At 42.9% G+C, this 15,509-nt stretch overlaps 1 protein-coding gene across 6 annotated transcripts in view; it reads right to left on the bottom strand.

Moving 5' to 3' along the window:
* The window catches only part of LOC139954933 (uncharacterized), a 119,831-nt gene that overhangs the window by 45,812 nt on the left and 58,510 nt on the right, over window positions 1-15,509 (bottom strand). For all 6 annotated transcript variants that reach the window (XM_071954945.1, XM_071954946.1, XM_071954947.1 and 3 more), the window contains 11 exons: window positions 11,416-15,409; window positions 10,614-10,966; window positions 9,858-10,053; window positions 8,984-9,164; window positions 8,197-8,432; window positions 3,601-7,619; window positions 3,108-3,282; window positions 2,123-2,353; window positions 1,328-1,677; window positions 760-1,123; window positions 180-485 (listed from right to left, as the gene is read on the bottom strand). In XM_071954945.1, the coding sequence (XP_071811046.1) occupies window positions 180-485; window positions 760-1,123; window positions 1,328-1,677; window positions 2,123-2,353; window positions 3,108-3,282; window positions 3,601-7,619; window positions 8,197-8,432; window positions 8,984-9,164; window positions 9,858-10,053; window positions 10,614-10,966; window positions 11,416-15,409 (10,405 nt within the window). The remainder of the gene's footprint in view (window positions 1-179; window positions 486-759; window positions 1,124-1,327; window positions 1,678-2,122; window positions 2,354-3,107; window positions 3,283-3,600; window positions 7,620-8,196; window positions 8,433-8,983; window positions 9,165-9,857; window positions 10,054-10,613; window positions 10,967-11,415; window positions 15,410-15,509) is intronic.

The raw sequence follows: 15,509 nt of genomic DNA, 5'->3' as shown, positions 1-15,509 counted from the left end.
TCTTAAAGCATTTAAAACATCCCCATGGGCATCTAAACTCAACACAGGGATATTCAGATTAATTTTCTAATAGTTGTAGATAGGTCAGGCTACATCAAGTTTCAAGACATTTGAAAATTTCAAAAGTTATATAGTATGAGTTACTCAATGAAAAAAAAACACTTTATTTTTTGGTTTACCTGTGGTAAAGCCAAGGACATCAGTTCCACCTCCAAATCCTCCATGCCCAGCTCCCGTCCCTGTTCCAGGGGTACCATCTATGACACCGCCAGGCTGATCTCCAGAACCAGAGTCCGGTCCTCTGCCGGAAGTGTCAATAACAGCATCGCCTTCCACAAAAATGAAGCTTGATTTGACATGCACCGTCTCTGCCTCTATTACCGAGGCATATCGCATCAGGAGTTCTCCAAGCTTGAACTGCAGATTTGTTGGGTAGGTCAATCGACTGCTTGCTCGTAGTTCCAAGAGGTCCAGCTGTAGGGTACCTGAAAAAGAATACCACAAAGATAATACATGGACAACATATAAGATATAACAACACATACACATAAAATTACAATGGTATCACAGTTTAGAAGGTGCTAGAAACATGTCAAAGTTATACACTTGGCTAGAATACGGGTTGGGGGGGGGGAGCAGAATTATTAGACCAATGGTTGGACACTATGTATCCAGCAACTTCTCAGGGAAAATTATTACTATCACTTCATGGTTAAATGATGATACAGGACTTTACTTTCATCTTTGTGAAATACTTACCTTTTGTTGGAGGTGATATAAAAGAACCATCATTAATTTGGCCATTACTGCATTCCTCTCCAAGATTGAGCATTTTGCCTTCAGGGACTGTGAAGTTAAACACACCTATCACCAATCCATTCCAAACAAATGGTTCATCTCTGTTACCCTTCGTCCGGAAATCTGCTGGAAGGTAAACCGAACCATTGATATTCAATTCAAAGTTTACAGGTGGTGTTGACCTGCGGCCTTCCGAGACTGTGTATTCGATGAAGAACTTCTGATTGGCCAGTATGTGCAGGACGCTGGTTGTGTCACCAAGAATGGTATGGATTGAAATAGAGGGCATACTCTCTTCATCTGCTTTGGTAATTTCAAATGGGAGCTAGATAGTTTGGAGAGTAGAAAGAGATATTCCTGAGATTTCACAGACCAACAGAACAATTTATGTTTGGAAACAAAACATTGCTGTGCTAGGTGTTAGAACTATGCTTGAACAAGATACAATGCATTGTAGTACACTTGGATGTATGAGAAAAATTGTACAAAGATGATGGAAAAAATTGTCATCCGTAAATAAGTATTTTACCTCTCCTTGAAGTGTGACCTCCTCAAATGCATAATCTGCTTGGTTGTGATCTGGTCTGGACTTTACATCTATCCGTGGGTTTCTTTCGTTTAAGATGAATGGTATGGGAGGATCTGCATACTGGTTGTTGAGGTAAAGTCTTGTGAATGTCTCGCCATTCTTTATTTCCTCCACGTACACAGTTCCTGTTCCTCCGTAGTTTCCCGACGTTCCACTCCCACCAAGAGCTAGAAGATCTCCTCGGAACTCATCTTTGTCTTCTATATGGACAGCAATCCTACCTCCGGCACCACCACCTCCTGACCCTTGACCTCCTGATGAGCTCATGACACCATGACCTCTAAAATGATCTGAGAAATATTAGTTTAAAAATAAAACTTATATAATATCTTAAAATTATCATTTCTAAACAAAACACATAATTTCTGCTGTTTGAAATTCATTAACCTTACACATCTATTTTGGAGGGATTAAAATATATCCTTATAACCCTTTATAGTTTAATCGTACACAAAGTTCACACAGTACACCAGATATTAAATTTACAGACAAATTCAGGGATTGAGATATGTCTCTTATAATTTAGTGATCTACAATTTTACATTTACATTGCTATCTGCCATCAAGCATAAATCATATCTATATGTCTCTTATAATTTTGTATTCTACAATTTTACATTAATATTGTTTTCTGCATAAATCACCAGCTACGGAAAACTGTAAAGATTCACATGCATCAGTACTGGCAGAGAGTTAGCTACATAAATGGCTTGCTTATATTGAGGTTCATCTCACCTGTGGTGACCCAAATAGATCCACCACTGCCTCCTCCTGCCCCGCTGGTACCGCTAAGACCAGTTGCATCCAATGTGCCATCCAGTTGTAAGACTGAACCAACTTTCAGTCTTATCACACCACCTCCTCTAGGGCCGGCTGCACCTGAGCTAGTAGCACCTCCTTGACTTCCCATGTCAACTGGCTCATAGAGGCTACCATAGGTTGAGCCTCCAGCTTGTCCATTTGAAGCTTTTGACAAAAAAAATTAGAAAGTTTGAAGATTTATTTTGGGCTTAGGTAGTAATCACAGCTTCTTCTGATAAAACTGTTTATTTAAATTGGGATAATACCTCTCAATTTAATATTGATTTATGTGGTTATAAACATGTGGTTGGCACTTCTAATGGAGACAGTTTATAACTATTTAATATTTCAATAAAGAATATGTTTGCCTCCCACAAATTTACAGCAATGCTTTGATTGTTTCTCTTGCAAATTTCTTTGCAGGGTGGGAGGTGGGGTTGGGTGACGGGTTAAGCCTCATTGTGGTGCAACAAATTAACAGATCATGTTTATCAGTAAAGCTAAGCTTTCCAACAATTATTCCAACATGGGTGTACAATGAATTCAGTCTACACTAAATCAGATGTGTGATGCTATACTGTATGTCAAATAGGGGCTACTACGCATGTAGAGACCCACTTTAACGGCACCCCCAAGAATGCTAGAAAGTTAAAATAATGGTCGTTCATGTTCAAATGCCAACAAGTACAATACAGCATATGTATAACCTGAGAGAGAATTTACCGAACTTAACCTTCCCCTTTGTCTGAGAATATTCTTTGGAAGGACAGAAAAATTATAGTGCCATTTCAAATTTGTAGTTTTAGAAGGCAACATTTCAAAAAAATTAATACAGATTATCTTTGTTAGATCAAAACATTTCTATTTCCCTCTAAATGACACACACCAATAGAACTGATAGGAGAACAGTTTAATTTACCAGTTCCTCCTTGAGTGGCATGACCTGCTCCGGCACCCCTCACAGAAGCCGCACCAGGTCCCCCATCAGAGAACCCTCTCCCGGACACTTCCAAGAGAGCAATGGGTTCCAAGTGAATGTCAGAGGAGTAAATCTCAAAATACTCAGCAGTCAGCTGTGAGCCCCATTTCATGTCCTAGATGAAAAAAAAATATATTGAAATATATATAAACGGGTTATGATACTTTAGTAAGTTTCAAACAAAAACAAGACAACTATTGCAATGACTTTCTGTTTCGACACATTCAAGTAGCTGACTACTGCTATTACACTGAACTATAAATAATAAGTGTTGTAAGAGAACGATATTCTTGGATTTAACACATTGATTCTCACTGTATTTAAAGTAACAGTATTTCTTCATAAATGCCACATGATCCAAAGATGAACAGCTGACAATCAACTTAGATAAAAAACATCCAAAAGTATAACTTCATATATGATTTGAGCTCACCAGGAAACCGACTTTGAAACGGACCCCAAGAGGAGGAGGGAAGGCTACATTGGTGAGGGCGCCAAACTCCAGATGCACAAATCGGAATTCTCCTGGAACATCGATGTATTCATAATTATCGTCCACGATGAGAGCCGTGTGGGCTGATTCTCTGATTAAAACTTCTCGACCTGGAGCTATGCGAAGATTCTGGACTCCAACCAACCGGCCATTCCAATCAAATGCTGGAACACCAGAGCCAATGATGTCAAAGGTTGTTGCTATGAAAGCTGTTGAATTTTTCTCCAGCTTGAAGTTAACTGGCGCTTTCAGCGTGGTCTTGCTGTTCTCACGATGGTCTATTGTGTACTCTTGATTGCCATGCACGGTTATGAGGCCTGTCTTATCTCCATAAAGTTTGTTGATGGTGAGTTGTCGTGGAACACCATCATTTGGAAGATGTAATGAAGCACTACTGGTCAAATGAATTTCATCAAAATATTCAGATCTTTCACCAGGCTCATCGATCGTAAAGTAGTGATCCCAAGACCTGTCTACATTGTCTATGAATAGTTTATGGTACGGGTATCCAAATCTGGACTCATGGAAATAGACAGATCCTGGGCCGCCATGGGGTGTGAGACCGCTTCCATAACCTGATCCACCGATAGCCTGGAATGAACCTTCGTACTTTGTGGATTCCTTGACATAAACAGCGATTCGACCGCCTGATCCACCTCCACCATAACTTGAGGTACCAGCACCACCATTAGTCTGTGCAATACCATGTCCAGTGAGATGTGTGATATTTAATGCGATTGCTCCACCACTTCCACCACCGCCATAGCCAGAAGCAGATGACCCATCAGCATTAATCTCGCCATCTAGATGCAATGTACCAGCGGCTACTAAGGTCACCACTCCTCCACCTCTACCGGCAGTACCACTTCCTCCATGACCGCCATCGCTGCCTCGCTCCGTGGCGTGGAAGATGGTGCCATAATACATGCCACCGGCTGCTATCTCATTACCACTGCCATCATACCCATATCCTCCGTAGCTTGCATGACCGCCACCACCACTTCCAGAGGTTGTGGTGGTTCCGGTACCGCCGGTGGAGGATAAGGTATCAGAGGTGCGATCTATCGCAGATGTTGTTAGTCTTCCGCCAGTCTCTATATCTACGTCGGTCCCGGTCACTCTGATGGTCTCTGCAGATATGACCGCATCATACTTGATATGCAGACCACTGACTGAAAGCAGAGCTGTCAAATCAACATCGTACAATATCCAAGACTCTGTCAGCAGGTTCAATGTTCCAAAGGAGAACTCACATGGTACTCCGATGTGAGAGTAAGTGCCATTGTTAAAAATAGCAGTATGTGCATCTGCCTCAATGAAAACCAAGGCTCCTTGGTGGAGGATCATATTCAGGACATTGGTGAGTCGTCCCTGCCAGTGGAACGATGGTTCACGGCCACTTGAAGTTGGATAACCATTTCCAAGGATGTTCATAGTGGCAGGACAGATGATTTCACCTCCAGAGTCGATCATGATGTTAACAGGCACTTTGCTCACTTTCGGTACAGATGCAACATACTCGACGATCATTCTGTGCCCGTTACGAGCATGAAGAAGTCCAGATCGATCACCCTTGACCTCATGAATATGTAAAACTATCTCTGGGGATGACACGATATCCAGTGCAGCATTTCCTAGTATGTGAACTTCTTCGAATTCATAGAAAATGGCCTCCTCCTCATCCAGAGTGACATACTGTGATCTGTGTCGGTTTAGATGATCTATATAAAGTCTTCTGTAAGGGTATCCATTAACCATGTCTTGGATGAAGAGTGTCCCAGATCCACCACCTCGAGGTACTGACATCTGACTCATGCCGTTTCCACCATGGGCTGTGTAATCACCCACATATTCATTTGTAGTTGAAGTATATACAGCAATCCTACCTGCAGCTCCACCTCCACCATATGAACGGCCATTTCCACCATTAACATCCATCAGGCCTACACCATCTAACTCTATGGTGGTTAGGTATATACTGCCACCACTGCCACCTCCATAATTGTTTGTTGCTGCATCACCACCAGTAGCCATCAGAGTACCATCAATGAAGGTAACGGTTGAATTAACCAACACGTATCCACCACCTCTACCCCCATAGGTACCACCGGCATGACTTCCCTTGGCTCTTGGTTTGTACAAGGATCCATAAGCAGGTCCACCCTCTGTTGATACTGAATAACCTATACCACCAGGGCTGCCATGACCAGCTCCACTGCTTCCTTTGGGGTCTTGGATCCCAGCTCCCAGCAGGGTATCCAAGGTCTCCGACTGGCTTCGGTCAGTTGCACTGCAAGATAAAATACTTCCCACTTCCACATCAATCTCCGATAGACTGAGGTCAAAGAAATCAGCATAAATTGCTGCTCCAAATTTGACTTGGAGGCTTCCCATTTCCAAAATAGATCCCATATCTGGTGCAAACTCCACCTTGGCTCCACTATGAAGGACTAAAGAAGCAAATGTGAACATGCCAGTCACCACATCAAGGTCAAAGTCGACCAGTGCTGTGGCACCAGCTGTGGTCATGATGTTGGCGACACGATCTTCACCAATGACCAAGTGATAGATTCCATACAAGTTACCAGCCAGATCCAATGCAATGTATTCTTCACCGCTACCAAGCAGGTGAGCCCGAGATGACATCACAGCTTGGCCACCTTCATCAACTTTCACATTGACAAAGACTCCTCCTTCTGTATTGTTAGCATCAAGATTCCTTTCAAAGATTATAAGATGGTGGTCATGAATATGCATAAGTGCTGTTCCGTCACCAACGAACTTCTTTACATCCAACGTTTTGTCCCTTCCGTCCTCTTTGAGTTCGAACGGCACATTGTCCTGCAGATTTAGCTCATCAAACACAATATCTGTCTGATCTTCATCAAGAGTAAAATACAATTGAGACTGTGCATTGTTGTTATCAACCATCAACTTCTCATGGTGTAAACCATCCAAGACACGTGACAGATAGATAGAGCCAGGCCCTCCGAGGTTATACGAACTCCCACCTCCACGGGCAGAGAGAACACCTTTGAAATGGTAACCACCCTCGGAGTAAACTGCTATTCTTCCTCCACTTCCACTTCCGTAACCAGAATTAGACGCTGTGCCACCCGTTGCTGATACCAGACCGTACCCTAAGAGGGACTCACTAACTCTCATCAAGACACTACCACCACTGCCCGCTCCACCTGATGATGAGCCAGCACCATCTACTAATACACTACCATCGAGGTGAACTGTCTTAGATGTGATGGTGATCACAGAACCACCCTTACCACCATTTCCTCCCATTGTCCCTGGGTGAATGGGGGAGTAAATGGAGCCAAAGGAAGGTGCGGCGGTCTCAACTCCTACTGCCTTTCCCACACCCCCTGGACCTCCATGGCCTCCTCCACCTCTACTGGTAGAACTTCCAGCACTTGGATGATCAGCATTTGCTGGGCCCTGTCCAGAAGCATCTAAAGTGGCACCTTGTTCCAGGATGAATGTTGATGTAGATATGTCAAAATATTCCATAGTGAGAGTCACTCCACCCTTGACTTCAAACACACCTCCAGAAATAGATAGCCCATCAGCGACCAAGAATGTGGAGCCTCTCTTTAGCGTCAGATCTGTGAAGAAGAACTCATCTGGGTTGGGCATTTGGATGCTTTGAGCTGTCTTGTAAAGCTGAAAGAGTCCTTGCTCCTCCACATAGACAGTCTGTGCATCAAACTTTCCTTTTATGGTGAGGTTGACCTTCGCATCAATAGCTAGAGCCGAGGGCAAAATTAAGGTGGAGTTTTCATCACTTTTGATGCTACAACGGAGGATAAACAAGTTTGCTTGAGGTAGATTTGGTTCTATGATGATGGTCTGAGTCGGTTCAGCAATCAATGTTCCTGTGCCATCACCAGAGACCTTGTCAAAAGTCACTGAGGAGTCTCTTCCCCAAACCTCCAAAGTGGCGTAACCTGTGAAAGAGAGCAAAGAACCACTGTTATAGCATTATCTGACAATTAGCTCATTTTAAAACAGAATTGACAAAACAAGATTTTACAATAACATCACGATTAATATGTAAGTGAAAGGGAAAACAATCGTCTAATATTAAAGACAATGTTACCATAATGTGTTTCCGAAAGAAAAAATACCCGATTAGTATTTCATAATGAATTCTTCTTTCACAAATTTGAAACATTCTTGTCTGTTAATAGTATTAAAAATCACAAAATGCATTAGAAATGATTGGATTGGAAGCCATTGATATAAAATCTTCTTTTTTATTTTATTTATGGTCCTAACATAAGAACAATAAATCTATCTGGTGGAGAAGGAGGTGGGAAAAACTCAGTATTAAATATATATATATAATATTAATTAATTTATCGTCAAACTGAAGTGGACATCCATAGATTGGATTCATGGTTCACTGATTTGTTCAGACAGGTAGTATTCCTTTCAGTATAAACCAGGTGGTTCCAAGTAATACTACACCTCCATGCCTCTACTATATTGACTTGACTGCATCTTAGATAGATTCAGACTTACCTCTTATATATAGCTCATTGATGATGAGATCTTTGGTGGGTTCAGAGAGTTGTATAACAGTCCTTGTTAGTAGGGGGAGATCACTCAGCCTATTTCCATCGGCTATCAGAGTAGTCTTTGGGAATGTGTCAATATTCTCCTTGATGTAGATGGTACCTGCACCTCCTTCTACTGTGTACAAGTCCGGGAAAGATGTGTAACCACCATGGCATTCAATCTCTCCGTCAAAGTTGAAACTGTAGAACATTTGTAAATCATGAAAATGTTAAGAAAAATGTGAAGCCAATTCAAAATAACTGCTTGCATTTAAATTGTAAAGTTACTTAGCAAAGGATTACATCCCGCTATCATCAGTGGACGTATTTCATCTGTCTCAAAAAGGTCCACAAAGTTGGTTCATTAAATGACAGTAATAGATTTCTACCCGAATGATCTTACCCAAAGCAGACTAGCTGTATCTTAGTCATAGTCGGTGACCCTAAAGTGGGTTTCAGAACATTTTAGGTGGGTTGCAAAACATTTTAGGTGGGTTGCAGACTTTTTCCAGACATTAGACAACTTATCTACAGTTTTCAGGGTTTGATGGCATCCATAGTCCAAGCTTGCTGTCATACATTCTGAGCATCGATCCTGAGGGGTGAGGGGTTTGGGGGTTAAGAGTTTGTGGACTGCTCTTACAAAGCATATGTTATGATATGAGCAAAACGTTAAAATATTTTGCCAATGGTTACACAGTACACTGCAAGGAATTCAATGAATGCTGGAAACTTGAAGATTCACTTTGTACCTCTGGATGAGATTAATAGATATTCTGCCACCAGCACCAGACCCTCCATCTTCTAGCCCATTCCCACCGTTCGCAGAAATTATGCCATGTCCATCGAGACTGTTGACCTCTACGATGACCCCACCTCCACTGCCTCCACCACTAGACCCACTGCCAGGTAAACCATCCACTGACACATATCCTGTATTGAAACAAAATCAGATATATATATACATCAGAAGCTTAACTTCGAGGTTCCTCTGTCATCAGAACCTCTAGAGAAAGGATGTGCTAACTTCTGTCCATAGTAGAACAAGAAATTCTGTAGACATTTTGCCAGGAACCAACTTTTGGCTGCATTAAGCTATCATACTGTCACCCAAATTTGGTAAAAAGAATTCCCCCTCCTCCCCCCCCCCCCCCTCTGAAATGTATCAGTTGAGGGATTTTTACATTCAGTCATGGAAGAGTTAGACCACTCTCCTTTTACAAACTCACACAAAAAAGTACTTCCAATAGTTGAGAACATTTAGAGAGAATTACAGACCAAATTTCTAATCTAGTCTTACAAGGCTTCGAAATGCCCTATTGACTTCTAAACTTTCATTTCTTTCTGAGGGAGGACCCCCAGATTGCCAGCTTCAACAATCCTAGGGCCTGCCCCCTCATCTATAAAATCCTTTATCTGTCTCTGGCCCTGACATAATGGTTCATACCAAAATCAGTCACTGAGGATTTAAATTCCTCCCCTCCCCCACCTCTGAAACCCTTTGCACATCATTGCTCAGAACACCAATCTGTGCCACTGCAAGGGATACAAAATTTGGGGGTGTTTGTTTGAATAGTGAATTTAGCAAATGTAGTCTGCTACAAATAGAAGCACAACTGTACTTACCATCCACAACTAATCTTCCATTCATAGAAATTTTAAGAATACCACCTCCTCGTCCAGGGGAACCTGATGGTCCAGACCCAGCACCACTACCAGCCTCTGAGGGTGTCATAAAGTCACCATAAGGCAGAGCTGAGGTACTTCCGGAGGATGACCCTCCAAAGCTACCGTAGCCTGCACCAGTGCCAATGTCTGTATCCTACAAAGAGCACATGATAAAAATAGATTTGATTGAAAAATAAATTCTGTGGTCTGTTGACATCAACTTTATTTAAAAATATTGAATAGTAGTTACAAAAATTCTTCTAGTCTAAAGTTTAGTCTTTTAGAGTGTCCTTGTAAGATTCACTTTTGACGACCACTTACAATTTGAATGATACAGTATCCTGACATAACTGGATATAGAGTCAATCCAGATATATAGATAAATTTTGATCTGACCATATAAAGCCATATATAACTGGATATGTAGTCAATCCAGATAACGTTGCCAAGATGAAGGTGAACATTGGGTTTTTCTAACAAAACACTTTGAATTGGCAGGGATTTAGAAATACAAGTTAAAGTCTCTTGGACTGTACTAAATGTGCATTAATATCTATAATATTAGATTTACAAATGTTCTGAGTAGTACTGGTTATCAGGCCAGAATACCAATATGTAAACACTATGTTTATGTCTGTACGTGATGTATGCTTGAAGTTAGTACAACCTGCATTCCTATATCCAGAACTTACTGGATGCTTTTTAGATGCTTACCAGATAACCGGCGCCTGGTCCTTCACCTCCAACATGTCCACCGCCATTTAAATCCAGTCTACTTCCTGAGTGGAGAATCATTTCACTCCCAGTAACTACTAAGCTATACGCCACAATTGTAGCACCATAGTCTGCCTCTAGCACCGATATAGCCAGTGGTTGCTCCGTCGGGTAACCTTCCTCCAGGACCAATGTGGAATGGTGTTGAAGGGTAATAGATGATAATTTGTAGGCACCCCTTGGTGAACTAAATTGGTAGACTCCATCCACGTATAATGTTGTCCTTGCCAACGGAGAGAGTTTAAGTGTCTTGTAAGGGGCAACAACTAGGTCCTGTAAATTTGTGAGGTTACCTGTGCAGATTAAAGAAATGAGTCATGACAAAATCTATGGTTTTAAACATGATTATGAAGGATTATAGTAGACTGTAAGTACCACCTGTGTAGTTAGGCACTGTGGCACAAAGAAAAGCTGCAGTCAGCATTTTTTTGTGCTCTGAAGTTGTAGACAATTTTGATTCAGCCTTACTGCACATCAGAAATTTGCTTTTCTTTCTGACATGGTTCCTTAACAAAAAATGTTGCAAACTATTGTAACCAGGTTTTGGCTGCATGCAACATAACTATCATGGTGGACAATCGTCTGTGATCTTACTCAACGCAGTAAGCATCTGTAACAAAATGTTACCTAAGTTACAAATTGAAATGTAAATTGAAAAGCATAATTGACTGACAAGAAGGATATGATATCATTTTTTAAGGTATGCATAAAGCCAGAGAGAAATAACAGCAGGTAAACAAACCTGAAAATGTGTTTGAATCTCCATTGAAGGTTGTTCTGGCTGGAAGCCTCAGTTCCCCATCTGCACTCAGGTGGAAGCTGCAGTAGAAGACGTGCTCTGAGAATCCTTCGTTGACACTCAGTACCATGCCATCATGAATGCTGATTACTCCCCCACCACTGCTGGATACTAATCTATCCACCGAGACAATCAAATCACCCACAAACTTTAGATGGCTGTCTCCATGCAAGTGAAGCTCATTGAAATGAAGTTCTGATAAAGTCTCATTTATCACGGTTATCTGAGGAGTCTCCAAAGTCACTCCACGATTATCCACGAATAATTTAGATGAGACCACACCCTTGATGGACTCCTGCCAATAAGCGGTACCTGATCCTCCAGCCTGGGTCTCTAATCCACCATTGCCCCCTCTGACCAATACGTTACCTGTAAATGCACTAACTGTTTCAATGTAAACAGCAATTCGACCGCCACTACCGCCACCCCCGGACTCTTCACCACCATCTCCACCCACCACGAATATAGCACCTGCACCGCTTATCTCATCTTTAACATTAATGTTAACAGACCCACCACTGCCACCTCCCATCACTCGGTAACCTGGTAGGCCAGATGCATCGATACTACCATCTAGTCTTAGTATGGAGGCATCAATCTCTATAAGTCCACCTCCAGCACCAGTCTCTGATACAGAATCACCACCTCCCCCACTTCCAAACTGGTCAGCTTCATAAATGGATCCATAGAGGCTCAGGTTTGGATCATAATCCAGGATACCGCCTCCTGCGCCGCCATAGCTTCCTCCTGTCCATCCTATGCTACCTGCCACACCAGCTCCAGGTCCTTCCATTCCTGTCCACCCTTGACCAATGGCATCAATTGATCCTCCAGTCTCCAGGTAGAGTGCCTCTGCTTTGATCTGTAACCAAACTGCCTTCAGTGTTCCTGAATAGTGTATAGTAAGTTCCTGCAGTACTACAAGCACCATCGGTTGGTCGAGGTCACTCTTGAGTGACATTGTACCACTGCCATGGACTACCGCTGTATCCAAGCTGAGAGTACCAGCTGGATCTCTGAAGAGAAGAATGTCCTTACTATCCCTGGCAGCTGTACTGGCTGTAGGATGTGCTAGGAATGAAGCTTCGACACCCACTTCTAATTTCCTAACACCGGTCAAAGTGCCAGACAGATCCAGACTGATCATATCTGGAATATGCAGCAGGTAAACTTCCGGTGGTAAAATCAGTTCTCCACCTTCCTCTACCTTGATAGCGCACTGCAAAGGGTACAAGGAATTAGTGCTGAAACTCTTAGCGACAGAGACTCTTTGATTAGATTGAATTAAGAAGAGACCGCTTAAATCACCTTCCAAGGATGTGAATGACAATGTGGTATCTGGTGGTGTGTCAAAGGTCAAACGACCCCTTCCTTGGACAATTACCACACCGTAGATTATGTTTGAATAATGAAACTTAAGCACTGCGTAACTGTCCGACAGCTTGCCTTTGTTATCAACGGTTAGACTGCAATCAAAACCTTTTGATCTATCTACCATGGCCACTGTTCCTGCAGCACCGGAGTAAAACCCGGTTCCACCCGAAGCATCAAACACTCCATGAAATTCGGACACCTGTTCTGAGTCTACTGCGATTCTGCCACCACCGCCTCCACCTAGTCCAGTGGTAGAGGCATCTCCTCCTGTTACAACCAGATATCCCAAACCAGACACGGTTGGTGAATCGATGAAGATACTCCCTCCGGATCCAGCTCCTACAGTTCCATCTGAATCTTGTCCCCTGGCACTCAGGATTCCATCCAGAATCAGAGAGTCCACAGCTTCAATTGTGATGTGCCCTCCGCCTCTGGTCTCATGTCCATTGCTGGAGCAACCGCTTCCAGGGTTCAAAGGCTTGTGAATAGCCCCATAGCAACTTGATGCACTGATATGTTCTGCATGCCCTCCCTGGCCACCATGAGAGCCACCCATGGATCCATCCGTACAGCCACCTGCTCCTTCACCTGGGTGGCCACCTGAATCTACAGAAATCTCAGAATCTCCTTCTAGAATAATGCTCTTTCCATGAATGTAGAGTCTTTGTAATTCAGAAGAGCTACGCATTTTGGCTTGGCTTCTCAGAATCAATATGTCAGCAGTGACATCTGTTGTTCTTGATCCAAAAATGACTTCTGAACTTGCACCCATTTCAAACTCTTTCAGGGTAATATTGCCTACAGCAGCATCACCAATGGTGCCACCATTTTGTATCTCTAATGCTGCACCTTCTTCAAGAGTGATGCTTCTGACATTCATGACACCAGATGGAGTTATGTCTGCTACCCTGCTTTGACCTACATAGAGATGTTCAGTTGATACTGTTCCACTTATTTGTAGCACAGGTGTGGGTCCGGTAAGACGAATCTTTGTTCCCAACACGAGCTCGGAGCCGTAGTCCACTTCAAAGGAACATTCCGTTCCTCTTTCACGACTGTCTTGTATCTCAAGCGTGGCTCCATTTGACAACTTGATCCTCCCTGTCTGGTCTCCTTTCAGGAGACGTACTTGTATAGAGGTTTGCAGTTGAAGGTAACCAGAATCTTCAACTACCAATTCATCAATTTCAGAGAGTCCTGTCAAATCTTGATGACCGAGGATGGTCGGAATGCCTCTGCTTCCATGAATGGTGATCTTTGTCTTACCAGCTGAAGCATCGCTTGTGAAGACGACCCCTCCCCTTCCAGAAGTCACACCAGCTCCTGGAGCCACACTGATGCTTCCTGTGAACATCAGCTGTGAGGTACTGTGAATAGCAATTCTACCCCCATACCCTCCACATCCCTTGGAGGTGGAGCCTCCTTCCGCTTGGATTGAACCAAACCCTGATATGGTTGGGGTTGTAATAGAGATGCTGCCACCACTCCCGGCACTACCAGAAAGATGATATCCATCTTCTCCACTCACATCGATGATTCCGTCAACTCTCATTTCAGTAGCTACCACTAATCCCAGGTGTCCACCACCCCTGACATACGTGCCACCGCTGCCATAGAAGTCAGGGTATTGTATGGAACCGAGATCATCTTCGGTACAAGCCATCTCTCCACTCTCAGGTAAACCTTCTCCGACAGAAGTGATAAGTCCGCCTGCCTCTACTATCAGAATGTCTGTCATTATGTTCATCCTAATGTCTGTCCACTCTGTGATATTGTAGTCACCCTCCAGCCACATGGTAGCTCCACCCTTGACTATAATAGCATCATAGTTGTACACACCGACTGACAGAGTACATTCTTGATTGGCAATCAATACCAGTTCCCCGGACGTAGGACATTCTGTGTGGTTCAACTGGCCAGTCTTATACATATCTACCGTTGTTGTATTGGCAAGGATAAACTCATTTTGGACAAAGTTACCTCTATAGTACACATTGACAGTATCAGAATAAAGGGTTGGTTTCAACCCTGACGAGCAAAGGTTGCTCGTTTCAAAGAAGCTGTCTTTGAAGATATCTACTCGTTGGATGACGAGAGAGGAAGTCAAGGAATCCTGCTCTGCTGAGTTTGCCGGGTAATCTGCACGGAACCTAGCCCCACCGTAGATCTTCAAAGCACCTCTCTGAAGACCGTCCAGCGTGCCGCACAAGTCGATGGAAATACCATTACCTATAGCTACATTCTCAGGAACGCTGAGATAACCTTCTGGTTTGACTATCAGGTTTGTATTAATGTCCAGTGACGTCAGCTGGCCATAGAAACATGATGGACATCCACATGTTGACAGATGGAATAAGATACCAGCAGACAATACCAACGTACCAGTAGAATCACCATCCATCCTTCCGGTGTACATACAGAGATTAGTTGGACCAGTAGATCCTTTTAGAGGTACAAATCGACCATTATTGGTCACTTGGAGGTTCTCTAGGGTAAATGTGGTTCCATTAAGGTATGCTCGGGTTTCCATAGGTGTCTGTTTGTTATTGTTGGCAATAATCAGCTGTTAAGGAGAGGGCATGAATATTAATCACATTAGATATTATATCAAAAGCCAATGTCCTCAAACAATATTTAAACAATAACCTGAACACTGGTGGAGT

The sequence above is a fragment of the Apostichopus japonicus genome, chromosome 17, assembly GCF_037975245.1.
Source record: "Apostichopus japonicus isolate 1M-3 chromosome 17, ASM3797524v1, whole genome shotgun sequence".
Classification (NCBI taxonomy): Eukaryota; Metazoa; Echinodermata; class Holothuroidea; order Aspidochirotida; family Stichopodidae; genus Apostichopus; species Apostichopus japonicus.
This window is presented reverse-complemented; position numbering and strand designations above follow the sequence as displayed.